The sequence below is a fragment of the Dunckerocampus dactyliophorus genome, chromosome 16 (assembly GCF_027744805.1).
Source record: "Dunckerocampus dactyliophorus isolate RoL2022-P2 chromosome 16, RoL_Ddac_1.1, whole genome shotgun sequence".
NCBI classification, from domain to species: domain Eukaryota; kingdom Metazoa; phylum Chordata; class Actinopteri; order Syngnathiformes; family Syngnathidae; genus Dunckerocampus; species Dunckerocampus dactyliophorus.
The window spans coordinates 13,273,305-13,298,681 of NC_072834.1; the positions used below are offsets into that span (position 1 = coordinate 13,273,305).

Below are 25,377 nucleotides of genomic sequence, written 5' to 3' on the forward strand. Positions count from 1 at the left end.
TCATCGTTTTTGAAGAAGAGCAGCTGAATGGTTCTTTCAGCTGAAAAGTCACATGTTAGTGCAATCATTGGACACAACATGAGATGACATTATAAGTTGCCTCTAAAGTACTGCCATTTATTGTAGGGGTGTTCGGAAACAACTTTTTAACTTCCAATACAATAGATATTGCAGCCTTGCATATCGGCCAATACCGATAACAATCTAGTTAGATACATACATCATGAGGACCACTTGGAAAATTGAAGCTTGGGAGGGGGTGAGCACTCTGCCTTTTTCCACATTTTAATTCACTATAAAGTATCTGTACCTTGGTATTGGTAACTCTTGAAATACTTGTCTGCCCCGGTTAGCACGTTTGTTGATTGACATCCAAAGTTTTTGCTAAAATTTTTCCTTGACTTGCATTTGCCCGCTTCTTTAGCGTCCAAAATCCCGTCCACTGAAGACGAAATCTGGTGATAATTGCATGTGATCACACAATGCATTGTGGGCCACAGGCGTCATTTTAGAGCAGGAGCGTTTGTTTATACCAGATTAGCTGCCCTAGAGAGAGATACACGACGTAACAAAATACATGGACTGCACAAAAGAGAAAGGCGATGAACCGTACCGAGACAAGGGTGCAAGACCACCGAATTTTACGGCTTAAAGAAAACCTCTTTTCAGAGGTGTGGCATACATGCATACACATCTCCGGTTCCTGCATAAGAGTCTAAGAACCTTCCGACGCATCGAAGGTGACACTTGGTGTTTCTGCCTGTCTCATTTTACACCCATAGCAGTCATTTCTGCTTCCAAAAACAAAACATAAGCATTCAGCGGTATCCGGAGGTAAACATAGCACACGTCACCAAACACCTTATAAGGCATCCTTTCTGACGCACTTCAGGTCACTTCGACGTCACTGCCGGCGGCGTTTTTTTTCTATGTTAAAAGGCAAGGTACATGTTTATTGGTTCTAGAATGTTGAGATTTAGTTTGACATTTGTTTTTTTACACTTCTGCAAATTCTGGTTGCAGTAGAATGTGTTTATTTTGTTAATTGATGGTTTTGTGGGGGTTAAAACTAGGTAAAAGTGATGTTAAATGTTCAGTTGTCCATTCATTTATCATTTGTATTTGTTTGCATAATTGTCTGCATGTAAAACTATAATTATTGTCTATGAAATGTGTTTTGTGTTAACATTTTTGGGTGTCTGGAATAGATTAATTGGATTTACATTATTTTCTATGGGATAATTTGCTTTGGCTACAGTCCGTTTTGGGTTTTGAGTCGGTTTTGAGTTGGACCTCCTGGAGTGGACGTTCAATCAAGGCACCACTGTATTAGTATTATTATTACGGCAGCAACATTGCCTATTTGAAGGCTTTAACATACCAGAAAATTTTGCAAGCATGTGTAAATTTAAAATATTTTACAAAACTTGCTCAGGAGCCCCCACCCCCAGGGAATGACCTACTGCTGGGTTTCAACCAGGTGACCTAGAGGAAGTTCTGATGAGCAGACATGGGGCAAGCATAAGCTATGGCCACATACGCACTTAGTATGTTTGCATATACTTTAAAATCCAGTTTCTGTGTTTTGCGTGTTATGTTGATATGCAGTTTGTATTTTCATCTGTCGAATAGCCAAAAAAGCCTAAACAAACACGATGGAAAAAAAACTGGCTGTGTGTTGCAGGTAAATGGCAAGCTAACGTTGCTAAATTATACCTGCTCTTAAAAAAAACAAAAAAACCCTGTTGATGTTCACAACACTGCTCTTTGCTTACATGAATCAACCCGGATCTCTTGCCTCACTACAGCGCATTGCATTGCACCTCAGTATAATGGCAAGCCTTAACATAAACAGGAACACGATGTTTGTGAGAAAACAAAATGACACTGATATTGAAGCAGGGCGAACACGTACAAATAAGCACTTCATTACCAAATATTTTTTTAAACCCAATGATGCTTTTTATGTGAACTTCTGGCAAAGACCCAAGTGAGTTGTGTGCATAATAGCCGAACGACTTTATGTGCGAGGTTTATGAAAAGATGCTTCCAGCGCTTCTAAGCCAAGACCTGCGGGGGTTCCGTGAGACAAAGCTCACGTTTGTTAGGCACCCGTGGAATGTGCATTTGTTGCCAGTGTGGCCAGGATTTAATGCTGTTGGTGTGGCTGTTTGGTACTGACGTGACGTTTGTCTAGCAGTGTCGCTCCGTGGCTTTGTACTTGCGATGGAGCAGTGGCTTGTCACTTGACGCTTTTAGGATTCAAATAATTTGCTGTTGTAACTTGGAGATAAATAATACAACACAGGTTGTACTGAAGTGATGGAGTGTCGTATTTGTGTTTTGATTGCTCGTCACTTGTTTTCCTGTGGGTATCTGAAGTCCTACAGAGGCAGGCAATCATGCACTGTTCTGCCGAAAGAGGTTCAAGTTTGTCAGATGTCCCGACCCGTCTGACCTTAAAGCTACCTTCGTCTTCTGATCTCTAAGTGCCGATTGAATGGTGTCATCACTGCTCCCCCTGCTACTCAGACCCTGTCCACATGGAACGCTCGTGAGATTTTTTTTTAATTTTTTTTGGCAGGTTGAAAAAAAATTGCGTCCACACTGTGCCGGATTAGTAAATAGTTGCATCCAGACAGGAACGGATCACTGAGTGAAAATGATGTCACACACCTATGTGACACACCAAATATGAATAAAGTCACAAAAGTGATGGTTTCTAAGCTAAATGCCACAGCCCCAGTGTGGAAATACTGAGTGCATGAACACCGCCAAACTTATATGTGGCATTTGTTGGAAAGTGGCGTTAGTGACTACGAAGAAGAGGAATACGAGCAACTTGCATGCGCACCTCAAACACAACCATTCCGTCCAGTTTTCCCAACTGGGGGGAAAAAAACCTACCCCTGGAGGTGCAGCAGAGCCCTCGCCCCGAAAGTCAACACTTACTGAGGCGTTTGGGCAAAGAATATATAAATAAAACAGAACAAAATGGTGCAGTCTTGCAGACAGTGTCGCTCACTACATGTTAAAGCCTTCCTGTTAAGGAATAATACCCAATGTTCATTATTCTTTCAAGTGCAATTTTCTTTACGGAGACTTGATACTCCATTTTATTAGTTTTTATTGTTGTGTGTGCTTCTAGTGGAGTGTTTTTTTTTGTTAAGAGACAGAGATACAGGGTGTATTTTTTGTTGTTTTTGGTTTTAATTTTTATTGAAGTGCAGTTTTTGCTAAAAGAGAATTTGCATTTTATTATCACTTTTTTTGTCTTTTCGTTTAATTTGTGTTGTTTAATTCTATTTAATTTTATTTTATTTAAAATCTCTTGACATTCCAATTACAATGTGAAATACTCTTCAGTAATTCGAGTTTATTGCATTTGATACTCTCATTATTATGTCATATAATTAATAAAATAATGGGCTGAAAAAAATGTCAATATCGATTATCAACAATAATTTGTAGGACAATTATCGTCCAGCAAAACTGTCACACTGTCATGCCCTCCTAATGGCTAAGCTAAGAAGATTTCTCTTCACTGAACATGGTCGGATTGTCAAGCGGCAAAAGCAAGGCCTCTCGCAGCGTTCCATTGCTGCTGAAGTTGGGCGCAGTAAATCAGTCATTCTAAATTTGTTTGAAAGATCCTGAGCATTATGGAACAAAAAAAACAAGTGGTAGACCGAAAAAATCACAGCTGCGCTGAGGCGGAGGATCCGATTGGCTGTCCATCAAGACAGGACGGTCTTCGACCCAAATTAAAGCCCTTACTGTTGCCGACTGCAGCACAATAACCATCAGACGGCATCTGCGGGAAAAGGGTTTAATAAACGAATTCCAAGACCTCGTCTCCAACGCCACAAAACAGCTCGTTTAGACTTTGCCAGGGAGCATCAATATTGGGACAGTGAAAGGTGGGAAAAGTTTTATTCTCTGATGAGAAAAATATTAACCTTGACGGTCCAGATGGCTTCCAACGTTACTGGCGTGTCAAGGAGATCCCACCTGATATGTTTTCTACCCGGCACAGTGGAGGGGGGTCCATCATGATCTGGGGTGCTTTTTCATTCAGTGGAACACTGGAGCTTCAGGTGGTGCAGGGTCGTCAAACGGCGGTTGCTTACGTGCAGATGTTGCAATGGGCATCCCTCATGACTGAGGGCCCTCGTCTGTGTGGTAACAGCTGGGTTTTTCAACAGGACAACGCTGCAGTTCACAATGCTCGCTTGACAAAAGACTTTTTCAGGGAGAATAACATCACTTTTTTGGACCATCCTGCATGTTCCCCTGATTTACATCCCAGCTGACTTCGGGCGAGAGGCGGGGTACACCCTGGACTGGTCGCCAGCCAATCGCAGGGCACATATAGACAAACAACCATTCACACTCACATTCATACCAATGGACAATTTAGAGTCGCCAATTGCATGTTTTTGGAATGTGGGAGGAGGAAACCTATGCATACACGGGGAGAACATGCAAACTCCATACAGAAATGCCCAACGGAGATTCGAACCCAGGTCTTCCCGATCTCTTGACTGTGACTGTGTGGCCAACATGCTAACCACTAGACGACCGTGCAGCCCCTTATTAAGATCCAAATGTGCAAAATGGAAATTCTTGCAATTTTTCGACTGATCTCAAGATTTTGATCAGGAGTGTATCTTTATTTGACTTTAAAATGCTCTAAAATAGCCTTAGTTAATGGTGGACATGAGGATTAATAGTTGCATCTATCTTTGTTTAGCTCACACAGATGCAACTCACACAATGTTAAAACATTGTAATACGCTCTCTAAAACCTGCGTGAAAAACTACAATGTTCTCCTTGACGGACCCTGACAGCATGGCGCTAAAGTGTAGTGTTATATTGTTTTGCAAAGTCACAGCTTACCATGCATGGTGTTTGTTTCCCCATTCCTCTCATCGCCTCTGCTGCAGCCGAGTGAGACAACAAGAGCTGGGTGTGCTAGTGTGAGGGCCAGTGGCCAGGTACTCAGGCAGGGAGCACCACAGAGGGACACACAGGACTCTGCACAGCAACAAAATGTTTTTATCGGTTACATATAAACCGATATTGAATAATCTGTGATACGGCATAATCGGGCCGGTTGATAAATCGGTCGGCCTCTAATATCCACCACAAAGAATGTTGTATAATGCTCATGCTTCACTCTGTTAGTCATTGTGTGAATTGATTTTTATCATGTTTTCTTAAAACTTGGACCATTTCTTCCTACTAAAAAAACGTCACTTTACAATCTTTTGATTGCCGCTTTTATAAGACTCTAAGCCAACCTGTGGCAATTATTGCTGAATGACTTTATTGACAATTGTGATTTGGATCTTAATGCATCCCAAATTTCCCCAAAACAAAGACCAGACTAATCTATTCTGCTTTTCTGCAAATGTTACAAGTAAACACTAACATATTAACATTAAAAAAAAAAACTTTTGCTTGTGACTCATTCTCCAGGGCAGGGAAATGTGTTTCCTGTTATTCCTCCCCGGTTTATACTGAAACAGCAGTCATAGCACGTTTCACTGGCTTGACCTTATTTATTTGGTTGTACTTTGCTTCTGGAATGTGAGGAATGCTTGAACCCTCAATAAGCTGATGAACATGAGGACTTACGCTCCAAGTATACAATTAAAACTACAAACATATAGGATGCAATGTAGCAAAAAAACTGAATATGTGATTGCCTTGTTTGGAGTGGTGCATAGGGTTGGGCATCAAGTCTCGATCATTGATTGGAACTGGGACTAACATTCCCATTCTCCAGGGATCGTTGAAATTTTTAATTGTTCATTCCTAGTAGAGATCGACCAATATGGGTTTTCAGTACCGATACAGATACCGATTATTAGTAGTTAAGGAGGGCGATAGCCGATATTCATTTGCAGTGAAAGTGTAAAAATGTTGAATAATGCTAACACTTAACTGCCTAAAGGATGTTTATTTAACCAGACAAATAGACAAATAGCTCCAGAAGAGCATCCAGAAGCATCTCTTACAAGTTGAATAAAAAGTTTAATAAATAGCTCCCTGTTTCTACAGTAAATAAAGTAACATTTATATATAACTTACCTTTGTTATAAGTTTAAACGCAACAAAAAGTTCAGGAGCAACTCTTGTCAAGTTAAAAACTTATATAAAAGCTCCCTGAATTTTTTTCCAGCCTTCATCTTGGCGTGCTTCCCTGCAACAAAACAAGACTAAATTGAATTTCTTACTCGCTCTCTCACAATCACACACAGGTTTCTACAGTCACGGACTGTTTCCACATTGTTATTACCAACAGTATTGTTTCAAGTGATTCACAGACGTATCAGGAGGTACTACGAGGTAGCAAAGCTGCCACTTGTGTCTACTCTGCTCTTAACGTTACGTTATTGTGGTAGTCCTGAGCTGTAAAGTTTTTTTTATGTGACTTTCACTCAAACACACACTATTCTCCACATTACATATACTGTATTCTCTCCAATACATAGTCTGCTGAGTCTTTAGATCCAGACTGACAAACTAATGTTGTAGTATACTAACCATGGTTAGCGTACCATAACATTAGATTGCCGGACTGTTTGACTGTCGACATTATCAGCAGCCTTCTTTCAAGTAATTCAGACATGTCGAGAGGTACTTCAAGCGAGCAGAGCTGCCGCTAATGTTTACTCCGCTCTTACATTATTCTGCTGCTCACTGTAACGTTAGTAGTAGTTGTGAGATGTAGAGCACTGGGATGTTTATTACAATTTAGAGGGAGTTTTCTGCGTTTACCTTGACATGTGTGTTTGCTCTCAGGACGTTCTCCACACAATCAGATGGCGCCGTGGGTGGAGCAATGCAGGAGACAGAAGTCACAGCCGACAGGAGAGAAAGAAAGGCGTGGCTGCATCTGAGCCGAAATAACGCAGTTTTAAATTGATTTCTTTATCGGGCCATCAGATAAAGGCAGATACCGATATACGTCAAAATTCCTAATATCGGCCTGGTCTGCCCCTCGCTTTATTTCCCCGCCTTGGGCGTGTGCCAGGCGGAACACCTTGCCATTAGCTTCACACACCATTTTGGGCCGCATGAAGCCCCTTCTCCCACTAAACTTCCCTACCTTCAAAGGAGCCTCGCTGGGTGAGCGTTGCATGCCATTTTTGGCTCTGCTCCATTCACCATTTCCTAGCTGCATGGAGCCCCTTCCCTCTCTGCACTTCTCCACCTTCCATGGAGCCTCGCTAAACGTGCTCCAGGTGGTACACCTCACCATTGCAGTTGGGCTGCACACACCATTTTGGGGCTGCATGAAGCCCACTTTCCTGCTAGACTTTTCCGCTTTCCCAGGAGCCTTGGTGGGCGTTCTTCAGGCGGAACACCTTGCCTCTCTGGCCACCCTCCACGCTCACACGAGGTTTTCAAAAATAAACATCTTTTGTGAAAGTTTACTGCTGTGTAAAAAAAAAAAAAAAAAAAAGTTATAACATTTATATTCAAGTCCAATGGTTTGATATTTATATACTGGTTGAAAATAACCATGTGAGAAATTTGTAGTAAAGTTCATATAGTTTTAAAAGTCATAGAGAAGTCCAGATGTTTGAAATCTAGAATCGTTAGGAACCGAAATTGAAAGGAGTAATCTGAATGGGAACCGGGATCGTTGCATTGCACACTAGTTGCATAATGTTTTTTGTTCATGGACCCATGAAAGAAGTGATGACGCAAGTGTTCCTGTGCTGTTATGAGCTGCTTTCTGGTCTTCATGCATGTGTCTTCTTTTCACAGAGTCTACTGGTCCCGCCAAGGTGGTGAGAGCAGGCAACCCACCTAAACCCAGGCGTGGAGGAAAGGTAAAGTTCTACAATTGTTTTGAGTTGTACCTAAAGTGCTGAACACGTCAAATGTGCATTAAGCCATTGTGTGCTTTTACTTGCACTTCCATTTCATTTTCACTTTCAAGATTAATTCAGTCTCACTCGTTCGTTCAGGTTGGAGACTTTGGCGACACCAATAGCTGGCCCACCCCAGGGGAGATTGCAACTAAAGACATGCAGGTAGGTGTTTTTATTTCTTTCGATGTTTGTTGTGTTGAGGAGACACAGCCTAGTCCATGAGACTTTTGGATGGTTTCATGCTGGATGTGAGTCTCTCCAATGTCTGATGGACATTTGTTGCTGTTAAAGGTCATATGGGGGTTTCAGCTACGATGCAGTTGATCCCTAACAGCATCTCGGTCATAGTTTGGCGATCTCAAAGATAAATATACATTAGACCAATTCATCTAATAGAGCTTAAAGGAAGACTGCACTTTTTTGGGGGGGAATTTTGCCCATCATCCTCAATCTTGAATGACTGAATAAATTACTTTCCTGCTAGGCTACTACTGTTATCTAGCACTATTCGGCACTGTTTAACCAGCCGTGTAATGTTCTGCATTTCAATTCGCAAGCACTGTTTGCAGGAAGAAACATTTATTTATTAAACATTTTAAAAAGTCTTTCTCTGTAACGTCTTTCTGTGCGTTAAATATAACTCTTTATGACGTGCACACCTGCTGCTTATATATGAACAAATGTTTTTTTTCTCTAAATTTGGTGGGTGCGGCTTATAATTTGCGGTAGTTCTTTGTGTTAGCTGATAGAATAACAATGTCGGTGTAGCTTGGTTTATGTACAGGTCAGTTATGTAAATAGAACATTGTTGGTGTTTTTTTAAGGGTTTTTTAGAACGTGCTGAAAAGAGACGTGTGGTCATGTTTCACGTAAGGATTGTGGATGATTGGCAAAATAAAAAAAAAGTGCAGTTTTCCTTTTAAAACTGGAGAATCACCTGCTGGCATCTCAGACGCACTTTGTACAATTTAAAGGGGTGTCACATATTTTCTGTCAGGAATGACCTAGAAGACTCTTTAATACGAAAGTGAGCTGTTCTGTATCAAATGGATTGCTTTCAAAGTAGTTGATATGGCCTCGGTATGCAGCTACATGACATGTTCCTGTGTCAGAAGAAATTGAGGAAAACGTCTTTTCAGCCCTAAACACCTGTTGCACAGTGCCTAGCGCATCTCTTTCAACTATACATCCCGACATAGTGACCCCCCCTCACCCTCAGAGCTGTCAGCTATTTCAGATCCCCCCAGCAGTGTGTGGCCCGCTAACCTCCCCTAAATTAGACACCCAGATCTGAGTGAACACGAGAGAGTGCGCATGTTGCTCAGCAGGAAAATGTGGGTCACTGTCATCAAGAGCCAGGAATAACTAGGGTGGGGGTAGGGGGGTGGAATTTGGATGGCCAATGCCTGGGAAGGGATGTCCTTTTAGGGATTCCCTCTTAGTAATCCGCCCCTGGATCGCTGCTGCTGCTATTATTAGAGGGTCTGTACATCATGTCATATGAGGTGCGCATGTCGGTTGGTGATCTTGAGGTGATGTTGGAACAGTTGATATTGACTCATGTTTAGCATATTACTTAACTACATGTGGACAACCATGTGGATACAGGTGGTATGGTTTCATCGACTTGTTCTTTAGCCATTGATATGTGCTTCAAATATGAGTTTCTTTCTGCCGCCACGGATGTTGAGCATACTAGCGCTTGAATTAATTGCTTTTTATTCAGTATTGTTTCAGTAGAAATTGCAGAAGAAGTATCAAGAATCCCTCTCCTTTGTTGACATCGCTGCCATTCCACCTCATATTTTCACCTTGTACACTCCTTCAGTCATCCATATTCATTGTCTTGCACATATGTCTTTACTCGAGAAGACCTAATTCCCCAGCAAAAAGGTGTAATTAATGGGAACAAGTTTAAAGGATGATGCTAATAACACTAATCTTAATAAGCTTGGTCACCTTTTAAAAGAGAGGCTTGTTTTCTTTAAAAAAAGACTCCAGAATTGAAAGCCATTTTACGCTCCAGCCATAAAATACTAATAAAAGGAAAACACTAAAGCATACAGTTGAGTAAATTGGACTTGTCCTGAATCGAAATCTAAAAAAGTGAGCATGTTGGCTACACAGTCAGGAGATCGGGAAGACCTGGGTTCGAACCTTCGCTTCAGCATCTCTGTGTGGAGTTTGCATGTTCTCCCCGTACGTGCGTGGGTTTTCTCCATTCCAAAAACATGCCTGTTAGGTTCATTGGGTGACTCTAAATTGTCCATGGGTGTGAATGTGAGTGTGAATGATTGTCTATATGTGCCCTGCGATTGGCTGGCGACCAGTCCAGGGTGTCGCCCAAAGTCAGCCGGGATAGGCTCCATCATACCCGCGACCCTAGTGAGGATAACCGACATATGAATGGATGTTTGTTGCGAGCGGCGACCTGTTCCACTTTGTTCAACAGTCCTTGAACACATCATCAAATTTTTTTCCCACGCTGCACATAGGATACTGTATTTTTCTCATTTTTCTTTCACCTCATATTTGGTCCCAAATGCTGATACTATGTGGGAATGCAATGTAAGGTTTGATGACATCGAGTGCTAATGTGCCTATTTGTTCGGTGCACAACCTCAAGTTAATACATGCTAGCACACTGCCTGTTAATGCACACATCAAACAGCCGTGTATAATCTTCTCTCTGAAAAACAAATTTCAGGCTCGTACTGGTGGATGGTAGATCTGTGTTAATTTTGTGCTTTTAATTTTATGTTGGTCCTGTCGTAGTTTTACACAGTACGTAATAAGATAAATTAGATTGCTATAATGTACCTGAATGCTGGATACATGGTTGTGCAAAATAGTATTACAATGTAAAAACACATAGTAAAAATAAAAATTGTGCCTGTTGATGCCTGAGCTGAGCCGAAATGTCAAAGCGGAAATGTGCTCCAATTCTGGAATGATCCAAATCAGTCAGTATTCAGTATGCATTTTCAGTATGCCACCATCGGTGGAAAAAGGGTTTGGACACCCGTGTCCTAAACACTCATTTAACATGCAGGCGTTGATCATCTCATGTGTGCATCTGTGTACCAGTAGCATTAAGGATGTGTGTTTGTCATCTTGGTCCATGTCATTGTCTCCTCTAAACCTGCTCTCCCCTCCCTCCCTCCTTTGTTCAGATCGAGGCAGTGACACGGACCGTGTCCTGCCCGCCGACTATCAGGCAGGTCAAAGACTCGTGGAGATCCACTGTAAGTTCAACCGGCAGCCCTCTAAATATGCTCGAATGCCTGCAACTTGCCTGCCTGTTGACAAATCACTCCGCTCTATCCAATTACGATGCCGCTAATCGGCTCGACATCAATCGGAACCTGCCGAAGAGTAGTTTATGAAAGGAAAATATCAGTATTTTTTTTAAGTGTAGTTTAAAATATCGCCATTTGTAAGGATGAGTGTTTTGATAATTGTATCCGACAAGGATGTGAAACATGACAATGAAATGTATAGACTAATAAAACTTTCAAACTAACTCTCCTATCTCAGCTATCTGCGCGACAGCGGGCTAAAATAAACAAAGATGACAGCCGAATGTTCCAGGAAGGTCTACTTAGTTCAAAAATAATTTCCTGATAGTTACAAAAATATCAGAATCATCACTGTACTACTTAAATCTACTTTAGTCATATAAGTATGTACTTACCTTACTTTCTGTCAGTGAAACATGTAGTTAATGTATTTATGAGACATTTTGTAGCCATTAACTTATCTCAGTTAACCACTAAAAATGAGCCAAATGGCGTCATAAATAAAACCTTCCCAATAAAAAGTAAGGTTTTAGGTATTCGTATTTGAACAGGATATAGATGAGCAGTGTAATGCTTTATTTTAATAGAAGTTTATAACTAGCTATTTTAAAGGTGACAGCCTGGGGCTCATGTTGGCTATTAGTTAATGTTTAATATCTGTGCACATTTCATGGGTATTAAGGTTTAAAGATAAATAAAATGAATAGGGGGGAACCACTGGTCAGTGTGGCCAATGTGAGAGCTTGACTGCATTTCACTTTTACTTTTTAGCTTCTGGCTTTTGAATGTGGAAGCCAGTTAGCCTAGCGAGCATGTGTTAGCAATGCTGAGTCATCTCCTGTATGGTGTATACAAGAGGGAGAATGCTACATTGTTGCTTGGTAAGGACAACAATGTAACAGTTCATCTTTTTTTTTTTTTTTTTTTTTAAGCTTATGTACGCAAATGTTTCACCAGCATTTGTCATAAAGTGACTTTTCCTCATTACTCTCATAACGTCTTGGAACCACACATGCTCATCAGCCTGGACAGTGACTGATAGTGGATTATGTGTAATGGTCATGTGCTGGGATTATTCTGTGTGCTGCTGGACAATAATTGGGGCAGAAGGTATATTTGATCTGAGTTTGACAGTATAATGAGGCATGTGTGTCTCTCATGACTTTCAGGTCAGGAAACGCTATGTATATAACCAAAACTGTGTGCATGAGTCCTGTGCAAATAACAGCATTTTCATGGTGGCATTTGTGATGACAAGGCCTTCGGTCTTAATTATTTGTATCCTGAATGGATTCATCCAAAAATAATAACTGCTCATTTGATATATTGGCAGCACAAGCTAACGATTGCTGACGAGCACGCATTCTTTGTCTCCCCTCAGGCCCACAAGAGGACCTCCACCAGGAAGGAGACGAAGGAGAAAAGGGAGAGCAACGAGGAGAGCAAGGAGAACCTGAAGGCCAAGTCGGACGACTCAGGAGAGGAGAAGAACGGCGACGACGACTCCCAGAAGAATGGGCAGAAGAAGAAAGGTTAATGTTACCGCAGTATTTGTGTGGCAGTGCTGCAGGTTCTATTGTACCGCCACGGTGGTTATTATGAAGTCAAATACAAAATCTGATGAAATACTAGATGACGTAAGCAGTAAAACACTGCCTGTTGTCGCCTGACCCTTGCCACATGGAAAACCGCTCATTTGCACAGCAAGACGTTCCGTTTCTTTTTTTCCCCCTCTTACAATTGGGTGAACACCAAACTTTACACCTTACCGATAATTGTTCAAAATAAATGGCTTAAATTATAATAAATGCGGAGCAGTCATCATGACCGTGACTGCCCCTGTGACCCCAAACAGGAAACAAACAAAAGTGGGTTCCCCTGATGATTGAAGTCAAGTCAGAGGGCCCCAGGGAGCGCTCTGCCTCCCGGAACAACAGCAGGCCCAATGAAAATCCTCGCCTGCCTCCCAATGCCAGGAACGACCTCCGGGGTAAGCAGGTGTCCTCGTAAGGATATCATCATACGTACAACTGCACTTGCTATTTTGTTCGACTGACTGTTATTCTCCTCGGCCTCTCCTGCAGACTGGCACAGTCAAAAGTACGAGCGGGAGTGGCGCGACGACCATGACGAGGTGTCGAGTGTGAAGAGCGAGGGAGCGCCATTTCGTGGAGGCTTCAGGGGTCGCGGACGCGGAAGAGGCCGTGGCCGTGGCCGAGGCCGTGGCCGAGGCAAGTTACATTACAGAAGCACTATAAGCTATATTTAGAGTTATATCGCTAGTTTGCGGGCTTAAGAATATTTTTTATTCATATTTTTTTTTACGCAGCCTCTCCTTTGTGGCTGTTGTTTGTTAAGGCCCTGTCCACATGGGAAGGTTCTTGGGATTTTTTTTTTGGCGGGTTGAAAGCGCGTCCAGACTGTGTCCAATATAGTGGCTTCCAAACGGGAACGCATCACTGAGTGAAAACGATGCAATACACAAGGCACACTTACGTGTGGCGCTGTGAACAGGCACACAGACAGAACCATGTGACACTCCAAACCATAGAACAAGAAAAAACGGATGCACATAAGTCCGTTGTCTTTCGCTTATGAGAGATGGAATAACGTCTGCGAGTCATTATAGAGTAGACAAGACAGCACTCACACTATGCATTTGAGCCACAGCCCGTTTGCTTGTGACCTCACCAACCCGTCGATCTGTGGGACTTTTCCGGTTGATCGCGAGAATATTAGAATATAGGGGGGGGAAATTTTTTTTTTACGTCAGTGCCCTTCCCTCCTGGAGAGTGACCAACAAGTACGCAACCAGAGATTTTGGTTTGCAAAAGGTTGGTGACCACTGCACTAGACAATCATACTGTATACTTTAGGTCTTGCATGGGCCCAGGCAGGGTACAATTGGCCTACAGTGAGTACGCCCCTGAGTAACTTGGAACACAACAGACACCAACTTTCACAGCTTTTTCTGCCCCACTTCCAACTTTCTGGCGGGAATGGTCATTTAAAGTAGACAATATTTCCTTCCTGGGTTATTGGGGAAGTTAACAATTAAAAATTTATTGTAACAACGAAAATAAGGTTTCAATAGAGTCTACACTGCCTAGTCAGATGTAACCGCAGACGTGATTGATATGATTTGGACTTGCACAACTCTGATCTCAGTATTGAAGCTACAACAAATGTCCATACAATTTTTGAGCAACTCCTTCCTAGAGCCAAATTCTGCTCCAGTTTATACATTTATATGCACGTATTGCAGTTAAAAATGATATCACATGTTAAATGGGTGAAGAAAGTTAATTTCAAAATAAAAAAGCCAATCTCACAAGGGGAAACCAATTATTTCAGTATGAAGGCAGACAAAACGAGCAATGAGCCATAACAAGAGTGATGGAATGAGGAAGATGGTTTAGTTTTGTCTGCAGCTCTTATCACCTTTTGGACTTGTCTTCATGCTCCTTTCTTTTTGCCATTTTCGCACAAAAGGGAGGTAACCATTAATACCATAATTTAATTTAATTAAAAAAAATATACATTAAAGCACATGTGTAAGCTTCTCTCTTCCCGTCTTCTCAGGCCACTACGACTACCATCAAGCTTACAAGGCTTATGACATTAAAGACGGACCTTACGGGCAGAAGTTTGGCAACTCTGTGACTTACTACTACGACAACATGAGCAGCAGTGACCTGTACTCTGTGGACCAGGACCTACTCAAGGACTACATCAAGAGGCAGATGTGAGTAGGACCAGTTAAACAGTTAGTTGCTTTCATTACATGCTGTAGAAGTGATGAGCTATTCATGTCTCTTCTCTGAACAAAAGAAACACAATGAAGAGAACTTCTTACTTCTGATCTCAGCATGACACTGAAAAGCGGTACTACTTTTGTTTGGATAACAAGCGGTATATCTTTAGCTATTGTAATCTCCTCCCACAGCGAGTACTACTTCAGCCTAGACAACCTGGAGCGGGACTTCTTCCTGCGGAGGAAGATGGATGATGAAGGCTTCCTGCCTATCGGACTCATCGCCAGCTTTCACAGAGTGCAGGCCCTCACCACCGACGTCAACCTCATTCTGGAAGTAAGTGCACTTTCTCCTCTAAGATTTAGTGTACGCTTCAATACACCTTCACATGTGTGACTGTCTAGGTGTTTGTCATTTTGACATAGTGTATTACCAAAATCACCCAAAAACCTAAATTCCAAGGACGGCTTTTTGTCTCTTATGTGTAAAAGAACCCTTGTAACTCTTACCATTCAGAATACAAGTGTAAAATGTTTACAGTGGTGGCTCTCAAACTTCAGACATTTGACTAGGAGCCATTTACCCCCTACAGCAGCACACTTGAAATATTAAACATGATTAATTGGTTCATTGGTTTTATAGTAAGTAATTCTCGTTCAAAAGTTTCTATTGTGCAAGGTCAAATGTTGATAAGTTTTACATGAGCACTGATAAATAGAAAAAATTTGAATTTCTCTTGGAGATGAATAAAGTATGTAAGTATTCGTCCTACATATCTTTTATTTCAGCTGGATGTTGGGATCCTTCCGTTTGAATGGGTTGAACTTGAGCTTCACTTTTGTCCACTTGCAGTCGCTATGATTTAAATGTGCATATTAATTTGATACCAAATTGGGAGGTAAAGTTGAACAAACATGACAAAGGAGTATCCAAAGTACAGAAATACATACAAGCAGCGATGAAGCCTCATTTTCAGGGGAATTTGCGCACACTCATCCTGACACGCACACACATTGACAGGTTTTCACAGTGTGTGGATTGAAACACCAATACAAATTAAACCTTCAAAATTAAACACTCTTAATACACAACATAATCATCAAACTTATTTACTTATTCATATAACTCACACATAGCAATGAATAACTTCATGCCTTGTCTCCTTCCTTCCTTTCTGCTATGACCTTGTGCTCCGTGCTATGAGGCGTTCCGGTGCGCTCGTAATTGTGAGTGTTAGCCGGTAATTGTTTTTCATTTTTATTCACTGTAAAATGGAATTCACTGGAATGTAAAAAAAACAAAACAAAAAAAACGTGGAAGTAGTGGTAGGCAGACATGGTACTAGACTTCTCGGCCACGCTTTGCCATGCACAATTGCAAGTATTTCTCAAATGTTTCCTTACGCGAGTTGAACAGTGTTGTTTACAGTCACGTCAAGAAGCTATTTGCTGACGCTGTATCCATTACCTTCACAACAGATGTGTTTGGATATTGATAGGTAGATACTTTTACCAATCTCTTAATTTATTAATCTCCAAGAGAAATTGACATTTCCAGCAGCTCTGCAAAAATGTCATGATGAACTTTAAGGTAATACAACCCCTGGCAAAAATGATGGAATCACCAGTCTCTGAGGATGTTCATTCAGTTGTTTAATTTTGTAGAAAAAAAGCAGATCACAGACATGACACAAAACTAAAGTCATTTCAAATGGCAACTTTCTGGCTTTAAGAAACACTAAAAGAAATCAAGAAAAAAAAGATGTGGTAGTCAGTAACAGTTACTTTTTTTAGACCAATCAGAGGGAAAAAAAATTATGGAATCACTCAATTCTGAGGAAAAAATTATGGAATCATAATGGTTTTGGTTTATATCGGAATCGGAAATTGATAGTTGGACAATATCGGCAATCGGCAAAAAAGCCAATATCGGACATCCCTACTTTAAGCAATAAAGATGCATCATTAGACGTGCTGGAGAAATGAGATAATCATGTTTCTTCTCTGACATAAGTAACTGGAAAGAAATTTAAACTCTGATCCCGGAAAGGGAAAAAAAAAAAGTCAAAGTCTGGGTGAGACTGCCTCGTTATACTGACGCTTTTGTCCTCTCTTCCCGTCAGGCTCTGAAGGACAGCAAGGTCGTGGAACTAATGGACATGAAGATTCGCCGCAAGGTTGAGCCGGAGAAGTGGCCCCTCCCGGGCCTGACGGTACCCAACCACACTGACTTTTCCCAACTCATAAACTGCCCAGAATTTGTCCCGAGGCAGATCATCGAGGAGCCCAGAGGTGAGGGTGTCTAAGGACTTAGGATAAGCATTTCCTTTGTAAACATCTGTGTAAATATGTGAAGAGGTTTAACAGCATAACTTAACAAGTTGGGAATGGATTTGGATTAAACTAAATGTAACTTCACTCGGACCTAAGTTCTCAGCATTTTTGCAGCATGAGCACAAGTTAAAAAAAACATTTCGGTGAAGTTCTTCAAGTTTTGTGTTTGGTGCCATGATGTCATTTTCTTAATTTCCGTTGTCACAAAAGCTTGGTGAGCGTGTTTTTCCGCAAATATCAACATGTCAACATGTACAAGCAGTTTGGGGATAGTTAGTCTAGCAGATAAATACAAATGCTCCAAAGGTACCCAGGGTTTTAGTTCAATATTGCTTTACTTTTGGTTTGCTTTGGCAACCCATTTAGGCAGCAAACTTAAAGTAATTGAGCCCTCTGTTGGTTGCTCACATGAAGACACAAATGCATTAGCCCCACTAAAACATAATTTGTTGAACAATTAACACAAATTAAAAGGATAACATTGATTTATTCATTCATACATGTATAATTGTAATCATGATATACCGTAACTTCTAGGGGTGTAACGGTATACTAAAATGTAATTTCGGTTCGGTTCAGTTTCTGAAAAAATGGAAAGGAAAAAAATGACTTATAATGCTTTTATTTTAAAAAATGCAAACAGAATGTTTTTGTTTTTAATAAATAAAAGCAACTAATTTGGGTGATATTTCAACCCATTTTCAGTTTTTTTTTTAATAGAGAAATAATAAAATAGTCCAACCATCTGTCGTAAGTGAAATAGCGGACACGTGATAGCTCTTTGACGACATCACCTTTAGCATTTTCATAAAGTGCTGGTATAACTTTCTGGCTAAAGTGAGGACATGATGGTATTTCATAGCGAGGTTCAAGAACTTTAATCATATACAGTCATGGAAAAAATGATTAGACCACCCTTGTTTCTTCAGTTTATTGATCCATTTAATGCCTGGTACAACTAAAGGTACATTTGTTAGGACAAATATAATGATGACAAATATAGCTCATAAGAGTTTAATTTAAGAGCTGATATCTACAGTTAGCAACTTCCATGGTTTTCTTGATAATAACCAAAGTTCTGACATGAATAGTTTGTACTGCCAAACAATTTAAGTCTTATGAGCTATTTTTGTTGTCATTGTTATATTTGTCCAAACAAAGGTACCTTTAGTTGTATCTATTGTATTTAGGCATCAAAATGAACGTGGTGTAATCCTTTTTTCCATGACTGTACTTAAAGCCAGCGCTCTCAACAACAGAATATGGACGTACCGGTAATCTTGTGGCTATAAAAACTCCAATACCATGTGTTACTGCTTTAGTCCGGTCAGAGTTGCTTGCTAGAGGTTGTTTAAATGCGGAAGTTATTGGTGTTTGCACTAAGCTGGTTTTCTTTCTTGTAGATGTAACATTTACTGCCGGATGATGCCGTTTTAAGTGCGCTAACATGTTAGACGTTTTTCCTGCAGCATACCCGATATCCGTGGAACAATGTCGACACACAACTTTGGATTTATCTACTTGCCTTTGTCCATCCGTAATTTTAACAGGGAAGCCAAAGTCTTCCCAAACAGGAGACCAGAGTGAGATGGGAGGTCTTCCAGCTCAGGCTTCTCGCTTGCATTTGCCATGATGCCATTTGTCACGCCGGCAAACTACTAGCGTTCTTCCTCCTCAATCAGTAGTGTCCGACATTCAGAGGCGTCCGTGTGGAAACTCGCCCTGGACTTTAGATTGTGAAGCACTTAGATCACTCCAGTAATAAATTTAATGAGAAAAATAGCATAAATTATAACCGAAACGGTACAAGTGGACCGTACCAAACATGTAGAACCGGAACCGTTACACCCCTAGTAATTTCCGGTGCATAAGCCACTACTTTTTCTTAAACTTTGAACCCCGCGGCTTATGCAGCGGTGTGGCTAATTTACTAAATTCTAATCTCCTTTACTTCAGATCTACTACTAATGGGTTAAATACTGTATATAGCATTGCAGCAACATCCATCCGATTTTCTGTGCTGCTTGTCCTCCAATTAAATGCTTTGCTCAGATTAAATGCATTACAGGAAAATGTTTTTTTTTTCATTTTGAACTCGTATTGGTCCATCTATATTTATTAGGTTAAGTTGCTGTTTGATGAGTTTAGTGTTCTTTCCAAAATGACACTTGAGTCAGATTGTTATAGTGAGTAATGACCTCCTGCAATTTCCAATGGGTTGACAAGCGTGAGTTTTTTCATAGCTCATGATTGGCTCTTAAGAGCTGCCTGGTCCTCACAGACTCGTGCGTGCCACAAATGCCATTTTATGACATGGATATGTGCGGCTTATCGTCCGGTGCGGCTGTAATATGTGCAAATCCGTTTTTTCCTTTAAATTTAGTGGGTGCGGATTATATACCAGTGTGGTTTTATACACTGGAATTTACAGTAATTTTATTTAATTGCTGTTAAACAAAATATTCTGTTGCCCTCTGTGGTGTCCACAGGTTCTCCCAGGACTTTGACGCCCGTGAAGCCCCCACCCAAACACGAATCGGACACGCCTTCCAACCTTAAGACGATGCCCAAGGGCCTCTCTGCTAGCCTCCCTGACCTGGACTCAGAGTCCTGGATTGAGGTCAAGAAGAGGCCCAGACCCTCGCCGGCCAGACCCAAGGTCAGCGCAGAGAAAGTGACATTAACGAGAAGATGAGCACCATCATGCAGACATTCACACCATATTCACCCATGCAGGCTCATCATTTGACGTGGTAGCAGACATTAGCACCACAGTTTGTATTGTACTGTCACCTTACTGTCATTCTACATCATCTTTCTCCTCCTACTCGATCACGGCCGTGCATTAACGCAGACGCCCTCCGTGCAGCAGCAGAGAGAAAAGGATGACTCGAACCGCTCGCCGCTGCCCCATTCTGGCTCCTCCCCTTCTCCCGCCACCCATGGAAATAAGGTAAAGATGAAAGTCAACATGATCCCCTTCTAAAAGACTGCAGCTATGTTCACACTGCAGATCAATTTTGATATTTTTGCTCATATGTGACCTGTATCTGGTATTTTTTGGGGGGGGTTTTGTCAAGTGTGAACAGTACAAAAAAAAAAAAAAATCAAATGCGACTCAATTGTATGTACATATAAATCCGATAAATAAATAACCATTTAAATAAATAAATCCGATCTACTGCAGTCTGAGCAGTTAGGTCGCATATAGCCGACCAATACCCTGCGAGACTTTGATAAAGGTCACACAAACTGCCATATCCAAAATTCTTGCCCTCTTTCTCAATCTCCTATGTGGAATCATTTGGTTAAGAAAATAATGACTCCCGTTAAACACGTTAAGGAGAGCACGGACCGCAGCAATCTTTACGTCCGTAGACACACGGAAATGCGTGTGACGTTGTGCTTTTGTGCATGCACGTCACTTCTCGGACGCTTTGCTTTTACATTAACAAGTTGCATTTTTTTTGGTAATGGGAACGACCACATAAAAATCATACCCTGCATTGTGAACTTTGCCTAACTGACTTAAGAAGTTGTCGAATCAGGATGGCGGCGAGCAGGATGAGCCCGAGGAGCTTGACTTCATGTTCGACGAGGAGATGGAGCAGATGGACGGACGACGCAACACCTTCACCGACTGGTCCGACGAGGACACAGATGGCGAGATCGACGACCACGACGTTAACAAGATCCTGATCGTGACGCAGACGCCTCCCTACTTGAGGAAGCACCCGGGCGGTGACCGCACGGGACACCACACGTCACGCGCCAAGCTCACCAGCGAGCTGGCCAAGGTGATCAACGACGGCCTCTTCTACTACGAGCAGGACCTGTGGGACGACACATACGAGCCAGAGTACGCCACCATCAAGGTGAGGCAATTTAAAGAAAATACAGCCCACTGAGTTGATTTGCCGGAAAACACCAGCCGTAGCACATTACATGCTCAACCCCGGTGAACAGCTACAAAATACTCCAGGCGTGTGGGATGAGGGGATGGCGTTGTGACTACACAGAAACATAATCCATGCTTTAAAAGGTTGGGGTCATCTGAAAAGTTGCTGTAGACATACACTTTGTTATACACTCCAGCTTTAACCAAAAAGTAGATTTTGTTGTTTGGTTAAAAGCTAAAGTAATTCACCATGAAGAAAAGATCTATTCTTCAGTTCTATCATTAAAGTGCTTGAAACCAAAAAAACCCAATAATGAAGTGAAAGTACTCACTTAAAACAATTTTTTCATACTACTGTCATGGATAAATAAACAACTGTAAAATACGAATGGAATGAAGTGATTTTGACATGCCCCCCAGCGAGTTTTGTTTAACCTCCACTATCTTGGCTGTGACATCATGATGAGAACACGTACCAGGAACCAGATTCAAACAAACGCAGCCATAAACTCACAGCAAAGCCAAGAAAGTAACATATTCACAGCAATAATACAGTGAAGACATCCACTGATATTGTGTTTTGATGACTGTGATATAACACACACAAAATTGGCCACAAGTACTGAATGGTTTTTTTTCTATGCACACTGCAAAGTACAAGACCAGTGAACAGCGATTGCTAATTATCAAGCCCTGGCATGAAACCTCATACTATCATTCTAAGATTCGTAGAATAGATCTAGTAAAAAAAATACTGATTCACTGACTGAAACTGACAGGCTATAAGACAAATGACAGCGATCAATGTTTAGCTAGCAATTCATGTCGAACTTGGCAGCCAGGTTCAAACAAACATGGCAAGCGCACGCAAAGTAAGTGACATATTCACAGCAATAACACAATAATAGCATTTTATGATAACGTGTTGTGATGAGCGTTTTACTGGCAGTGATAACCACAGATAGCTCTATGCACACTGCACAGAGCTGAAAATGAGTGATAGCAATTCTTTAGCTAGCAATTTGGCCTGAAAGTTATTTTAAGAATCATATGACGCTGCAATCAAAAATGACCTTTTGGATTTATGTTTGCTGCTACGACAGATACCACATTATCCGCCTAGCGCGTCATAACCAAGCCACTTACAAATCAACACTTAATTAGCCCAGCACTAGGCTGGCAACTATAGACAATATTAGTAGAAAAATGTGCATTGACTTACTGCCACCTTGGGATACTTTTCCGCAGTCAAACCTTTCACTTTATTTCTATCTGCAGGGCAGTACCCAAACAATTGTCCCTCAAAGTTAATACCACAGCATCTTACGCTGCAAATGCCGTTTTTTGGACATGTGAACAAGCTTACTCCGTCTCCTCGAGTGTTCCAGCAAAAGCCTTCAACACAACGAGCAGGCATAATATTAAAAAATACATAACAGAATTTCATCCAGAACTGGACCATAATAATTGAGCATGCATTGGCGTCAACGATAACTTACAAGTGGAACATTGTCATGTAAACATCACTTGCTCATACTTCTCCGGTCTCTGGAAGGAGTGACGAAAACTGTAAAATAAAAATTTGTAAAAAGTAAATATTTGAACATTTGACTACATCTACATATGCATTTAAATGTTATTTTTCATGGCTTAACGTGTTTTGGGGTAATGAGCACTTATTAATGTCACAGGGTTATCACAGTATGAAATTTGATTTTCTAAATTCCTAGGCCTGTAAAAGGTCCATCCATCTTCTACTGTATTCCGCCTATCCCAATTGCTATTCCAGCTAACTTCGGGCAAGAGGTGGTGCACACTCTGGACTGGTCGCCAGCCAATCGCAGGGCACATATAGACAAACAACCATTCACACTTACATTCATACCTTTGGACAATTTAGAGTCGCTAGTTAACCTAACATGCATGTTTTTGGAATGTGGGAGAAAACCGGAGTACCCTGAGAAAACCCACGCACGCACGGGGAGAACATGCAAACTCCACACAGAGATGCCTAAGCAGAGATTTGAACCCAGGTCTTCCTGATCTCCTGAATGTGTGGCCAACATGCTAACCACTCGGCCACCGTGCGGCCCTAAAATGGAAACTCAAGTACGGAAAAATGTTTCCAAGACTGTCACCACTTTTCTGTTTTCTGTAAGATAAAATTATGAATAACTTATCTTAAAAAATAAAAATAGATACTTTTGTTTTTTGCTTGCTGGGGCAGCTAAGATGTTTGTGTGAGAGCACTCAGTGGACGATGCATCCCGGAAAACATTTGGGAAAATTGACAATTTGAATAGCGTGCACTCTGCTCTTACCCTCTTCCAACCCTTTGTATGAGATACATTACCTTGTTATAATGGCCTGGAAATCTTACGTTGGCATAATGGCATACATATTCAGAATAATGAAAGCAAAAAATGAATTCCAACATTTATTTACATGATAGTAGGGCTGCAATAATGATTATTTTCTTAATCAATGAACCTGAAGCTTGTTGTTTCGGTAATCGAGTACTCAGTTAGGCCCTTGACTAGTCATCACCAAATGGCGGACCTCTGTCCGGATCCGGACCCAGTGATGGCCCTCTGGACCCGTGACCAATTAAAATGAATGGGAAGTATAGTAACATATAGTCATGCTCGCGGGCCGATCGCAGCTGCAGTTTGGGGGGGTAATTACTTAAATTATTACGACTAGGCAGCAAATGTGGTGGCGTCATTTTGATCAGGAATGTCTGTCAGTAGGATTGAGAAGGGCCTCAAAGTATTCCTTCCACCCTTCCACCGTTCGACTAAATCCTCGACTAAGTCGAGGTCAGCAGGCTTCCGTCCCCACTGTAAACAGTGTGGACCGGGCACTGCTTCTCCTTTCTGAAGCGTGGGACGGTCTGCCAGAACCTCTTCAAGGCCGACCGAAAGTCCGTCCTCCATGGCCTCACCGAACTCCCACACCCGAGTTTTTGCTTGTGGACATTCTTATGTTTGAACATGGTGTTAGTTATGGACAAACTGTGGTTCGCACAGAAGTCCAATAACGACACACCGCACGGGTTCAGATTGGGTAGGCCGTTCCTCCCAATCACACCCCTCCAGGTCACACTGTCATTGCCCACGTGGGCGTTGAAGTCTCCCAGTAGAACTACAGAGTCACCAGCTGGGGTGCTCTCAAGAAGGCTGGGTAATCTGAACTGCTGTTAGGCGCGTACGCAGAAACGAAAGTCAGGACCCTTTCTTTCCCCAACCCGAAGGCGTAGGGACATGACCCTCTTGGTCACTTGGGAGGCTCAAACACCGAATCACCAAGCCAGGGAGCTATTAGTAAGCCCACACCAGCTCGCCGCTTCACCCCTGCAGCAACTCCAGAATAGCACAAGGTACAGCCCCTTTCGAGGATTTTGATTCCAGAATCCAAACTGTGAGTCAAGGTGAGTCCAAGTATGTCTAGTCGGAACGTCCCAACTTCTTGCACAAGTTCAGGCTCCTTCCCCATCAGAGAAGTGACGTTCCATGTCGCAAGAACCAGATTTGGCTGCCGAAGACCAGGTCGCCCAGGCGCTCACCCTCGACTGCTACCCAAAACACATTGCACCGGACTCTTATGCTTGCCCTTGCAGGCGGTAGGTCTGCCAGGCCCCATGCCACGGGTGAAGGCCGGGCCACCAGGTGCTCACTTGCGATCCCCTGCCCTGGGCTTGGCTCCAGGGTGAGGCACAGGTATCCAACGTCCGGGCGAGGTACGGTCCCTCCTCATGTCTTAGCTCATAGGGTCTTCTGAAGCACTCTTGATCTGGTCTCTCACCTAGGACCGTTTGCCTTGGGAGACCCTACCAAGGGCGTATAGCCCCAGACAACATACAGTAGCTCCTAGGATCACTCGGGTACTCAAACCCCTCCACCACAATAAAGTGGTGATTCACAGAGGAGGTCCTGTTTTCTTTTAAATGCAATTTAGTTGCCAAAATAATGATGTTGTAGGGTTTCATTCCATTTGATATTCATATGAGTGATGCGATTTAGGGCAAAATAAGATTCAGACATTCGCTGTGAAAATAATTGCATCAACGGACCTTACTCAACTTTAATTGAAGACCCCTGCCTTAGACAGACCAAATCAATCAATATGAACCAAACACAAACAATTAGTGGTTTGGTGCACAAAATACCGGATAACAGTGATAGATCACTGTTTTCCAGAGT

The 25,377-nt window shown here is 41.9% G+C and overlaps 1 protein-coding gene across 4 annotated transcripts in view; it reads left to right on the forward strand.

Moving 5' to 3' along the window:
* Positions 1–25,377, forward strand: part of larp1 (La ribonucleoprotein 1, translational regulator) — a 50,449-nt gene that overhangs the window by 15,404 nt on the left and 9,668 nt on the right. For 2 of the 4 annotated variants that reach the window (XM_054756161.1, XM_054756164.1), the window contains exons 2-13: positions 7,784–7,848; positions 7,987–8,052; positions 11,064–11,135; positions 12,571–12,721; positions 13,045–13,179; positions 13,274–13,420; positions 14,772–14,934; positions 15,136–15,280; positions 17,067–17,235; positions 19,767–19,936; positions 20,132–20,230; positions 20,814–21,152. In XM_054756161.1, the coding sequence (XP_054612136.1) occupies positions 7,784–7,848; positions 7,987–8,052; positions 11,064–11,135; positions 12,571–12,721; positions 13,045–13,179; positions 13,274–13,420; positions 14,772–14,934; positions 15,136–15,280; positions 17,067–17,235; positions 19,767–19,936; positions 20,132–20,230; positions 20,814–21,152 (1,721 nt within the window). The remainder of the gene's footprint in view (positions 1–7,783; positions 7,849–7,986; positions 8,053–11,063; positions 11,136–12,570; positions 12,722–13,044; positions 13,180–13,273; positions 13,421–14,771; positions 14,935–15,135; positions 15,281–17,066; positions 17,236–19,766; positions 19,937–20,131; positions 20,231–20,813; positions 21,153–25,377) is intronic. The other 2 variants (XM_054756162.1, XM_054756163.1) reach the window with 2 other exon arrangements.